Raw genomic sequence first — 12,820 nt, 5'->3', positions numbered from 1 at the left:
ACTGCTCTATCAAATCATAGACTTAGTTATAACATAATAACACACAGAAATACGAGCCCTAGGTCATTAATATGGTCGGATCCGGAAACTATCATCTCGAAAACAAGACGTTTATTCTTTCAGTGAAATACGGAACTGTTCCGTATATTATCTAATATTCCTGTTACATTGCACAACCTTCAATGTTGTGTCATAATTACATAAAATTCTGGCAAATTAGGCGGCCCAAACGGTTGCATAGGTACACGTTGGAGCAACGATACGCACCGCATCAATTATATGCAACGCAGGACACGCTAGATAAACTAGTAATATCATCAACCATGTGTAGTTAACTAGTGATTATGATTGATTGATTGTTTTTTATAAGATAAGTTTAATGCTAGCTAGCAACTTACCTTGGCTTACTGCATTCACGTAACAGGCAGGCTCCTCGTGGAGTGTAATGTAATCAGGTGGTTAGAGAGTTGGACTAGTTAACTGTAAGGTTGCAAGATTGAATCCCCCGAGCTGACAAGGTAAAAATCTGTCGTTCTGCCCCTGAACGAGGCAGTTAACCCACCGTTCCTAGGCCGTCATTGAAAATAAGAATGTGATCTTAACTAACTTTCCTCGTGAAATAAAGATTAAATAAAGGTGTCATTTTTTTGTTGAAAAATCGGCCAAATCGGTTTCCAAATTTCTGATTGTTAGAAAAACTTGAAATCGGCCATTTCAATTAATCAGTCGACCTCTAGTACAGTGAGTTGAGTACAGTACAGAACAGCAGAGTGAGTAGAGTACAGTACAGAACAGCAGAGTGAGTAGAGTACAGTACAGAACAGTAGAGTGAGTACAGTACAGTACAGTACAGTACAGTACAGTGAGTAGAGTACAGAGCAGAACAGTACCGTGAGTAGAGTACAGAGCAGAACAGTACAGAACAGTGAGTAGAGTACAGTACAGAACAGAACAGAACAGAACAGTACAGTGAGTAGAGTACAGTACAGAACAGTACAGTACAGTACAGTACAGTACTGAACAGCACAGTGAGTAGAGTAGAGTAGAGTACAGTACAGAACAGTACAGTGAGTACAGTACAGTACAGAACAGTACATTGAGTAGAGTACAGTACAAAACAGTACAGTGAGTACAGTACAGTACAGAACAGTACAGTGAGAAGAGTACAGTACAGTGAGTACAGTACAGTACAGAACAGAACAGTGAGTAGAGTACAGTACAGAACAGTACAGAACAGTAGAGTGAGTAGAGGACAGTACAGAACAGTACAGAACAGTACAGTGAGTAGAGTACAGTACAGAACAGTACAGAACAGTACAGTGAGTAGAGTACAGTACAGAACAGTACAGTGAGTAGAGTACAGTACAGAACAGTACAGAACAGTACAGTGAGTAGAGTACAGTACAGAACAGTACAGAACAGTACAGTGAGTAGAGTACAGTACAGTACAGTGAGTAGAGTACAGTACAGTACAGAACAGTGAGTAGAGTACAGTACAGTGAGTACAGTACAGTACAGTACAGTGAGTAGAGTACAGTAAAGTACAGAACAGTGAGTAGAGTACAGTACAGTGAGTAGAGTACAGTACAGAACAGTACAGTGAGTAGAGTACAGTACAGAACAGTACAGAACAGTAGAGTGAGTAGAGGACAGTACAGAACAGTACAGAACAGTACAGTGAGTAGAGTACAGTACAGAACAGTACAGAACAGTACAGTGAGTAGAGTACAGTACAGAACAGTACAGTGAGTAGAGTACAGTACAGAACAGTACAGAACAGTACAGTGAGTAGAGTACAGTACAGAACAGTACAGAACAGTACAGTGAGTAGAGTACAGTACAGTACAGTGAGTAGAGTACAGTACAGTACAGAACAGTGAGTAGAGTACAGTACAGTGAGTAAAGTACAGTACATAACAGTACAGTGAGTAGAGTACAGTACAGAACAGTACAGAACAGTACAGTGAGTAGAGTACAGTACAGAACAGTACAGAACAGTACAGTGAGTAGATTACAGTACAGTACAGAACAGTGAGTAGAGTACAGTACAGTGAGTACAGTACAGTACAGAACAGCACAGTGAGTAGAGTACAGTACAGAACAGTACAGTGAGTAGAGTACAGTAGAGAACAGTACAGTGAGTAGAGTACAGTACAGAACAGAACAGTACAGTGAGTAGAGTACAGTACAGAACAGAACAGTACAGTGAGTAGAGTACAGTACAGAACAGAACAGTACAGTGAGTAGAGAACAGTACAGAACAGTGAGCAGAGCACAGTAGAGTACAATACAATACATTACAACTACGGCAGGCTGCACATAGGCCAAGCCTACAATAGTCCCTTGAAAGTCAGTCAAGAGCCTTCACTCTCCTCGCTCAGCACTCTCCTCTGCCAAGACGGCGTAGCAGTCAGACGTCTTTGTCCTCGTCCTGTCGTGTCCCATGTATATATATTTTTATATATTTTTCTTAGCATATCCTTTTTTATATTTTTCTAAACCTCAACTTCAAAATACTCTCCTGCAACCTGCCTCACCCAATGTGGTGTGGATCTGTTTTTTCCAAAGTATTTTTATTTACCTCGGAACCAGAATCCCCAACAGAAGCTAGCCAGCTAACCTGCTACTAGCTAGTAGTCAGCTAACCACCGCTTGCGGTCATCAGCTAACCTTTAGCTCGGAAAACTCTCGCCAATTTGCACAACGCGATTCAAACCAGAGTACACCGGACATATTTTCTCTCCATATCCGCGGCTTCCTATCGCAAGCTCTGAACCTTTTTCACCTGGATCATCGCAGCTATCTAGCTGCAATACGAGTGGCTACTCCCGGCTAACGTCTGTCTCGAAGCAAGCACCAATTAGCCTGGAGCTAGCCCATGCTAGGCCCATCTCCCGGCTAGTTGAAGAGGTCCATCAGCCACTCTACAATACCTATTTTTGAAATTGGTCCAGACCCCTTTTACTGCAGGTACAGAGCTCCTTCACGACTGGCTCTACCGACGCAATCTGCCCGAGGGTTCTTTCTGCAACAGGTCCCTCCATCGCGACGTCTCCTGAATGCCCATCTGCTAGCCTGCTACCTGTGGCCCGCTAGCTGTCTATAGCATATCGGACTGTTAGCTGAATAGGTCCACCGGCCAATTTCTTGGGCCACTATACCTATTTTGCCAATTGGACTTAACCCCTTTGCTACACGAAACCCTACTACTCCTTCACGACTGGTCTAATCAACGTAACTGCACGAGGAGGCTATCATCTGTCACAAAGTCCCTCTAAGGCCCTTCTGCTAGCTTGCTAGCCCCGGCCTGCTAGGTGTCTGAATCGGCGTGTCTCCAGCTAGCCTAACTACTCACTGGACTCCTATGATCACTCGGCTACACATGCCTCTCCCTAATGTCAATATGCCTTGTCCATTGCTGTTCTGGTTAGTGATTATTGTCTTAATTCACTGTAGAGCCTCTAGCCCTGCTCAATATGGCTTAGTCAACCCTTTAGTTCCACCTCCCACGCATGCGGTGATATCAACTGGTTTAAATGTTTCTAGAGACAATATCTCTCAAATCATCACACAATGCCTAGGTTTACCTCCAATGTATTCACATCCTACCATACATTTGTCTGTACAGTAAGCAATGAATCTATTCTATCGTGCCCAGAAACCTGCTCAGTTTTACTCTCTGTTCTGAACGAACTAGACAATCAGTTCTGATAGCCTTTAGCCGTACCCTTATCCTACTCTGTTCCTCTGGTGATGTAAAGGTTAATCCAGGCCCTGCAGTGCCTAACTGCACTCCCATTCCCCAGGTGCTCTCATTTGTTGACTTCTGTGACTGTAAAAGCCTTGGTTTCATGCATGTTAACATTAGAAGCCTCCTCCCTAAATTTGTTTTATTCACTGCTTTAGCAAACTCTGCCACTCTGTCCGAGCCGTGTCTGAATCCTGGTTTAGGAAAACCACCAAAAACCCTGAAATTTCCATCCCTAACTACAACATTTTCCGACAAGATAGAACTGCCAAAGGGGGCGGAGTTGCAATCTACTGCAAAGATAGCCTGCAGAGTTCTGTCTTACTATCCAGGTCTGTACCCAAACAATTCGAGCTTCTACTTTTAAAAATCCACCTTTCCATAAACAGGTCTTTCACCGTTGCCGCTTGCTATAGACCATCCTCTGCCCCCAGCTGTGCCCTGGACATCATATGTGAATTGATTGCCCACCATCTATCTTCAGAGCTCGTGCTGCTAGGTGACCTAAACTGGGACATGCTTAACACCCCGGCCATTCTACAATCTAAGCTTGATGCCCTCAATCTCACCGACTAGCATCACTACTCTGGATGGTTCTAACTTAGAATATGTGGACAACTACAAATACCTAGGTGTGTGGCTAGACTGTAAACTCTCCTTCCAGACTCACATTAAGCATCTCCAATCCAAAATTAAATCTAGAATTTGCTTCCTATTTCGCAACAAAGCATCCTTCACTCATGCTGCCAAACATACCCTCATAAAACTGACCATCCCTACCAATCCTCGACTTCGGCAATGTCATCTACAAAATAGCCTCCAACACTCTACTCAACAAATTGGATGCAGTCTATCACAGTGCCATCCGTTTTGTTACCAAAGCCCCATATACCATCTACCACTGCAACCTGTACGCTCTCGTTGGCTGGCCCTCGCTTCATACTCGTCGCCAAACCCACTGGCTCCAGGTCATCTACAAGTCTCTGCTAGGTAAAGTCCCGCCTTATCTCAGCATACTGGTCACCATAGCAGCACCCACCCGTAGCACGCGCTCCAGCAGGTATATCTCACTGGTCACCCCCAAATCCAATTCCTCCTTTGGCCGCCTTTCCTTCCAGTTCTCTGCTGCCAATGACTGGAACAAACTGCAAAAATCACTGAAGCTGGAGACTCATATCTCCCTCACTAGCTTTAAGCACCATTGTCAGCACATCTGTTAATAACCCATCCAACTACCTCATCCCCATACTGTATTTATTTATTTATCTTCCTCTTTTGCAACCCAGTATCTCTACTTCCACATTCATCTTCTGCACATCTATCACTCCAGTGTTTAATTGGTATATTGTAATTACTTCACCACCATGGCCTATTTAATGCCTTACCTCCCTTATCTTACCACATTTGCACAAACTGTATATAGACTTTTTCTACTGTATTATTGACTATATGTTTGTTTATTCCATGTGTAACTCTGTGTTGTTGTATGGGTCGAACTGCTTTGCTTTATCATGGCCAGGTCGCAGTTGTAAATGAGAACTTGTTCTCAACTAGCCTACCTGGTTAAATAAAGGTGAAATATATATATCTTTTTTTTAAACTGTTCTCAGGCCAGAGACTCACTACACATCAATTTTTGGGTTAGTTCCACCTTGGAGAGTGAAATCCAGTCAAAACTATAACAAGCCTCTGTGATGTCATAGCCTGTGCCATCTACAGTTTCAAAAAAAAAAATGAAAAAAAAAAAAAAGAATTCTACCAAGTATCAGGCAATTTTGGCTGACAATCTGGTTGCCTCTATCAGAAGGCTGGGACATGGCCGTAGGTGGACTTTCCAACAAGACAATGACCCAAAACATACCTCAAGATCCACACAGAAAGGGTTCTGTGACAACAAAATCAATGTTCTGCCATGGCCATCTCAGTCGCTGGACCTCAATCCAATCAAAAACCTGTGGGCTGAGTGGAAGAGGGCAGTTGATAAGTGCAAACCCAAGAATGTGAAGGATCTTGAAAGGATCTGCATATAGGAATGGTCCAAAATCCCTCCAAATGTGTTTCTTAACCTTGTCAAACAATACAGGAAAAGACTCCATGCTGTTATCCTTGCCATAGGTGGTTGCACTAAGTACTAAATGAGGAGTGCAAATAATTATGAAACCTTGATTTTGGTTAAATTAATGTTGTATTAAATAATTGAATGATTTTGGTTGGTTCCATTGACACATTAATAAAGTACAGTATTTCTCACATGTTGGTATTTTAAACATAATTATATTGTTTATATTTGTTTAAGCATTGTTTGTGCATTGCCAGTCAGGGGGTGCCAGTAATTTTGGAGCCCACTTTACTACCATACCCCGTTCAAAGGCACTTAAATATTTTGTCTTACCCATTCACCCTCTAACTGGCACACAGACACAATCCATGTCTCAATTGTCTCAAGGCTTAAAAATCCTTCTTTAACCTGTCACCTTCATCTACACTGATTGAAGTGGCTTTAACAAGTGACATCAATAAGGGATCATATCTTTTACCTGGATTCACCTGGTGAGTCTATGTCATGGAAAGAGCAGGTGTTCTTAATGTTTTGTACACTCAGTGTCAGTATCAGTATTTATTAAGCTAGAACGTCTCTAAAAAAAATGCAAGCAAAAAACATTAAAACAATAAAATATTAACACATTTACAGGAGCTCTCTGCCTAGGCGACCTCGTGGCGCCATGGTAAACACGGAACGCATATCCAGAATAATGTTCATTGAAAAGCTGTTCAAAAGAGGACATTGTATTCTTTTTATTTGTACTCCCTGACGAAGGCCCTGCAGCAGAAACGCTTCGGTTTGAAAACACTTTGTTTCCATTGAACATGCCATACTAATAAAGGCATTTTAATCAATTATATGAAGAGTGCCCTGGTCCTCCTTTCTTTTTGATGACCAATGTACCCCTTTTACCAAAGAGCACCTTCTATCTACCAAAATGTACTATTGTGTACCTTAGTAGCGCTTCCCTTCCTCCTCTTTATAGCAGAATAATGCATTGCTGTGTAGTACAGCTCATGGACTCATGATGTAACTTCATATGGTAATTCTGTAACTGTGTATAAATCCACTAGACTTACTGTATTTCAATAACCCAGTTGTTTCCTTTCAAACTCAAGGTGTCATCATAACTGACACCCCATTCTTTCTGCAGACATCTTTGAATATTAATTCTGAGCAGTTATTTATATAGTTCTGGAAAACGTGATTCCATTACCAAAGTTTGCATCTGTACGGTTCTCCATTAAATTACTTTGTGTACATGTTTCGGTGGAAATTGTTAAAAGTAGTCCTTATGCATAGAGCTGTATGGATTGTTCAACTTCTAAATCAATGTTATGTGTTTGGTATACATTATACATAGAGATGTATTATTATATTTTTATTTTACCCCATTTATCGCCCCTATTTGGATTTTGTCTCATCAATGCAACTCCCCAACAGTCTCGGGAGGCGAAGGTTGAGTCATGCGACCCACCAACCCACGCTTCTTAACACCCACCCGCTTAACCCGGAAGCCAACAGCAACAATGTGTCGGAAGAAAAGTCTGGGGACGATTCCCGAATGCGATTCAGCTGAGACCAAACTGCAAAACATGAGCCGGCAGCTGCACACTGAGGCATTTATTATCAATAGCTTCAAACTAATATTGTTGCCATGAGCAGAAACAGTAGAAGTTATGAAACTGCAGTAGTTTAATGGATGAGTTTATGAGCGTTTCTCTGAAGGACAAGAAAGGAGTCAGACTGATAAACATGCTGAGCTAGGCTACTCCTCCCTAAAACCAAAACAGTTAAAAGACAATTAGGCCTTGGCTATAGACTTGAGGACCACTTTTGGGCATTTTCAGTTTTCAGCTAAATTGCATGAAATACTAAAGGAGGAGTCGGTTGGAGTGGCTGTCTCTCTCTCTCTCCTGTTTTCTTATTCTCATTCCACAACACGATCCTAGAGTGTGATGAAGGATTACTTGGGCCCGGAGCACCATTTGCTGGGGATCTAAAGGCAATTTGAAACCATCAAGATAATTTACCGTTCCGTCAGACACGGAGGTGATGCTGTTCAAAATCTATCTCCTGTTTCTTCTCCCACTTCTCTTCCTCTCTTATCCCCCTGCTCCCCCGTTCCCTCTCCTCCAAGCCCTTCCCATTTTAAGTGGAAACTGCTCTTGGGCCATAATTCATGTAGGATTTATATAGTGTGTGTGTGGGGCGGAGGGACACAAGGTAGAACACACACCGTGGGCCAAGGTCATAATAACCCTAATCCTCCCTCTTGGCACTCCGCCGCCTCCTCTCCCTTCAGATAGGAAATGAACCGGTCTACTCTGCCCCTCCTCGTCTTCCTAGTGGACAGATCGCACGGCCGGGCACGAACCGCCATTAAATAAATAGAATCAGGAAAATCCTAGAATACCTCGGAGCAGAATGTCACAAAGGACCTGTCAAGCTTCCCAGGACGGTCTGGCGGAGCTCCAGCCCAGAGTGGGAGACGAGTAGAAGAGGAGGGGCAGGCGGTTTAGGTAGAGAAGGCAGAGAGAAGCCAAACGTCTGGGTCAGGCGAAAATGACATGACAACTGCACTAAATGTAAATAAAGAGATCAGTGTGGTAATTCAATCTCCCAGACTGGAGCTAAAGCTTATAAATCACAGCTCCAAACCTTCTTAAGAACACCCCAGCCCAAAATGCGGCAGCCGCTCCACAATTAGATTCTTTGTCAGCCTCTGGACTGGCCTCCGGAGCATGTCTCTCTCTCATCTCGCACACACACAGCCAAGATGGGATTTATAAGGTCCAGCATCATTAAACACACATGGCTCACACACAGCATTAGTCAGTAAAAGGGGATATTGTAGCTCTAGCACCACAACATTAAATCTAACATATCTAAACAACGCATAATTTTAATCTGTTTTGTGTTCAATTGTTAATGCCTATAAATCCAGAGAATAAACTATCAAGACTAATCTAAACTGTAATATTACATGCAACAGCAGGTTTTTTAAGGCAATCTGCACTTACCCGTCTCTTCGTCGATGGCGAATCGCCCCAGTCCACTCCCGTCCCGGATAGAGTACTGGATTTCCCCATCTCTACCATCATCGTCATCCCGGGCCGTGACTTGGAGGACGGTGGTCCCAATGCGGGCGCTCTCCTTCACTGATCCCGTAAGGGCGAAGTGGGAGAAGTAGGGAGTGTAGAGGTTCTCGTTTACATCTACCACCTCTAGTTCCACGAAGGTGACAGACAGGAGAGAGACAGGTCTCCCTTTATCCTTGGCTCTCACCGTGAGGTTGTAGAACTGTTGCGTCTCGTAGTCCAGCTCCTTGGTCAGACGGATGGCCCCGCTGGCCTTGTCCACCTCGAACTTCCCGTTGTAGTCATTGGCCAGGGAGTATCTAACCTGGCCACCCAGGCCAAGGTCTGGGTCCTGGGTCTCGAGCCAGGCTACCACGGTTCCCACTGGTAGATCCTCCAGGGCCCGGGTGTTGTAGACACTGGGGATGAATGCTGGGGGGCAGTCGTTAACGTCCTCTAGAGAGATCTTCAGAGTGGTGACTGAAAACATCTGGTTCCCTTTCTCTGCACGGTCACGAGCCTCAATCTTCAAGTTGAAGGTGGAGACGAACTCCCTGTCCAGCTGCCCGGCAACGTACACAATCCCGTTGGAGCTGTTGATGCCAAACTGGGTGGTGCTGGTCAGGACGGAGTAGACAATCTCTCCATTAGGCCCCAAGTCTTTATCAGTGGCCTCAACCTGAATGACATCGGTGCCGATGGCTGTGTTTTCGGGAATGAAGGTTCTATAGCCTCCCTCCTGCAGGAACTGAGGTGCATTGTCATTGGCATCTTCTACGTAGACGGTGAGCAGACGCCAAGCGGTTTTCTGTGGCAGGCCCAGGTCGTAGATAGTGATGTTGAGGAGGTATCTGTCTCTTTTCTCTCTGTCCATGGGCAGGAAGACGCTGATCAGCCCACTCTCCATGTCGATGGTGAAACAGCTGTCTGTGTTTCCATCTGAGATGGCATACAACATCTGACCGTTAAAACCTGTGTCACCGTCATAGGCGTTGACCTTGAAGACACTGGACCCGACCTTTAGGTCTTCGTGCACTGATATGTCTGTGGGAAAGGACTTATCAAACTGAGGTGTCTGTCTGTTGACGGAGAAAAGGTCAATGAACCCTTCCTCGATCTTGGGCTTGGTTCTAGCTTTGGACTTATTTAGTAATTTCTCAGCTAACTTTTGGGCGACTCTGGTCTCCCTACAGTTGAAGCCCTTGGGGAAAGATTTCCCATGAACAATAGAGATGTTAACGAACATCGGGTCGGAGAAGTTCTCTCCATCTGTGGCGGTTATTTTCAAACTGAAGATTCCATTTTTTGGACTGGCAGTGGAGAGGGACCTCCGTAGGGTTAGGACCCCCGAGTCAGGGTTCAGGTCAAAGAAACCCCTCTCATTCCCTTCCAGGATCTTGTACTTCACCAGCTCCAGCTCGTCTATGTCGATGGCAGACATGGTGGTGATTACCTCATTGATGGGGAAGTCCCGAGAGACTAGTCCCTGGCACGCCACCTTCTCGAATAAGGGTTGGTTGTCGTTCACATTCTCCAGATGGACAGTTACGTTGACTTCACTCTCTCGTCTGTAGGGGGAACCCCAGTCAGAGGCCCTGAGCACAAACACGTAGCTCTCAGACGAGGACTCAAAGTCCAGCTCCTGTGTGGTGGTGAGGATGCCAGAGAACTGGTTGATTTTGAAGGGCAGGGGCTGAAGGCTGGCTATGCTGTATGTTATGTATCCATTCTCCCCGCTATCACCATCCACTGCGGACACCGCCAGCACGGTCCATCCCACGGGAACGCTCTCATTGACGAACACCTCGTACGAAAGCTGAGTGAATGTTGGGGTGTTGTCGTTCGCATCCTCGATGGAGACCCGAACTTTGACCCCCAGCTCGCTGTCCACCTCCACCACTTCCAGGTCAAACACATCCTTGGTGCACTCTGTGAACCAGCGAGCAGTTGAGATCACGCCCGTTAGGGTGTTCATCCGGAAGTAGGAGGAGTCTGTCGAGGGTGTCAGAATATATTCCGCATCGTCTGGCTCAGGGGTGATTTTCACCACCTTTACGATCGTGCCTGGGGGTGAGATTTCATTGAGACTAATTTCATACGACTCCTGTTCAAATTTCACTTCCACAGCATGTGGTTTCCTCACTATGATGTGCACAACCCTGACCGAAGAAAACTTTTGCGGGGCACCCTTGTCCTTAGCCTGAAGTGTGAGGTTATATCCATAAGGGAAGTTCTCCCAGTCAACTTGGTCAGACGCCTTGATAGCGAACTCATTGCCATCTGACCTCTCCAGAGTGAACTGCTCCATAGGGTCTCCGGCCACTATAGACAAGGACTCAATCTCTCCATTTAACCCCTCGTCCAGGTCTTCCACAGTGACCACTGCATACACAGGGTCCTTGTCCAACCACGAGGGGACATGGGTGACCACATTCATGACTGGCAGATGCTCGTTGACACGCTCTACATGCACAAAGAGCTTGGCCGTACTGCTCACACCGTTATTGCCATACAACTTCATCCCGCGGTCCACCGCCTGGATTTCTAGGTCGTATCGGTTCTGCTCCTCAATGTTCAGTTTCCCGCTGAGGGAGACCACACCGCTAGTTGGGTGCACGGCAAACAGCTCCATTTTCTCCTTAAAGAAGTAGTAAAATTCCCCGTTGGAGCCGACGTCCGCATCAGTGGCTGTAACTTGTGCTATGCTAGTCCTGAGGGAGGTGCTTTCTGCGATGGTGACTGAGTATGTGGTGGGTGAGAATAGAGGTCGGAGGTCATTCATGTCCAGGACCTGGACAGTTACTTTGGTCCAGGTCTCCAGAACCTCTCCTTTGACGGAGGCTTTCACTGTCAGTAAGTAGCTGTCCTGGATTTCTCGATTCAAGATGGCTGCGTTGCCGCCTTTAGTCCTTATGCGTAAGAAGCAGAAATCTCCCAGCATGTACTCCTCTGCTTTAAAGAAGCCTTCTTCATCCCCGGAGGTGATCCTGTAGCGGATTTCCCAGGACCGCTGGGCCAGGTGGATGCCCATTTTAACTTTACTGTTAGCGTATGTTCGCGCTGCCGAGTTCTCGTAGACAGTGGCATGATAGACGGACTGCGTGAAGAGAAATCGAGGGCCGTCGGCGGGGCCCTGGGGAGAACCCTGGCTGTCCTGGCAGCAGCAGGGGGCAGGCTGGGAGAGCAGCAGCAGCAACAGGGCCAGGCAGAAGAGAGGGGCACGCATGCCTGTGTAGGCCCACTGGCCCATATTCACATCCATCCCATCATCACTCTTCCATCCTGCAACAAAAGAAAGGAGAGAGATGTTAGCCACGGGGCAGAGGGGAGATTGTGGCAAAGGAGGAAAGGATTTACAACCACAAAATACATGCCACATATCCCACAACTTGACCTTTGACCTCTAGGCCTAACAGGTTACTAATTTTCCATTTGATTGCAAAGATTGATTGGATGGGGAGGGAGATGACAGGAATGCATAGTAACAAAGGCAACCTTAGGAGGTATGACATCATTGTGTGAGGACTCTATGGACACTGACACTCAATTGCACGTTTTTGAAAAACCAGGAGGTTGGATCAAGAAGGAAGGAACAAAATAATTGCATGGCTAGTGGAAGGAGGAGTGCACCATCACCAAAACACACCAAAAAAACATACCACTATTAGACTGCAGGGAAGCTGAATCTAAAAACAGATCACTCTATCGTCATACTGTTCCTGAACTACAAGAAAATACGTCATATATCTGTCATAAACAACAGGCCAGATATGGCTCAAGCTGGGAGTCAAATAGGTCTGCTGTTGTGCTTAGTTTCTGTCAGAAAAAGAGGGAGCTATTCTGGAATAAGTGGCCACAAATATGCTCCAATCATGGGGGAACTGGGAGAAACCCTGATCCGGTAAATGCCATGTTGGTGGAGATAGGAGCGCAACCGCTTTTGGGGTT

General features: G+C 45.4%; 1 protein-coding gene across 3 annotated transcripts in view; it reads right to left on the bottom strand.

Moving 5' to 3' along the window:
- LOC110503387 (protocadherin Fat 3) overlaps nt 1–12,820 on the bottom strand; it is a 347,421-nt gene that overhangs the window by 225,924 nt on the left and 108,677 nt on the right. For all 3 annotated transcript variants that reach the window (XM_036962020.1, XM_036962021.1, XM_036962022.1), the window contains exon 2: nt 8,816–12,154. In XM_036962020.1, the coding sequence (XP_036817915.1) occupies nt 8,816–12,134 (3,319 nt within the window). In that variant the 5' untranslated portion in view covers nt 12,135–12,154. The remainder of the gene's footprint in view (nt 1–8,815; nt 12,155–12,820) is intronic.

The sequence above is a fragment of the Oncorhynchus mykiss genome, chromosome 24, assembly GCF_013265735.2.
Source record: "Oncorhynchus mykiss isolate Arlee chromosome 24, USDA_OmykA_1.1, whole genome shotgun sequence".
In the NCBI taxonomy this organism is placed as follows: Eukaryota; Metazoa; Chordata; class Actinopteri; order Salmoniformes; family Salmonidae; genus Oncorhynchus; species Oncorhynchus mykiss.
Note: the sequence above shows the minus strand (reverse complement) of the source record. Positions and strands in the feature narration are given on the sequence as shown.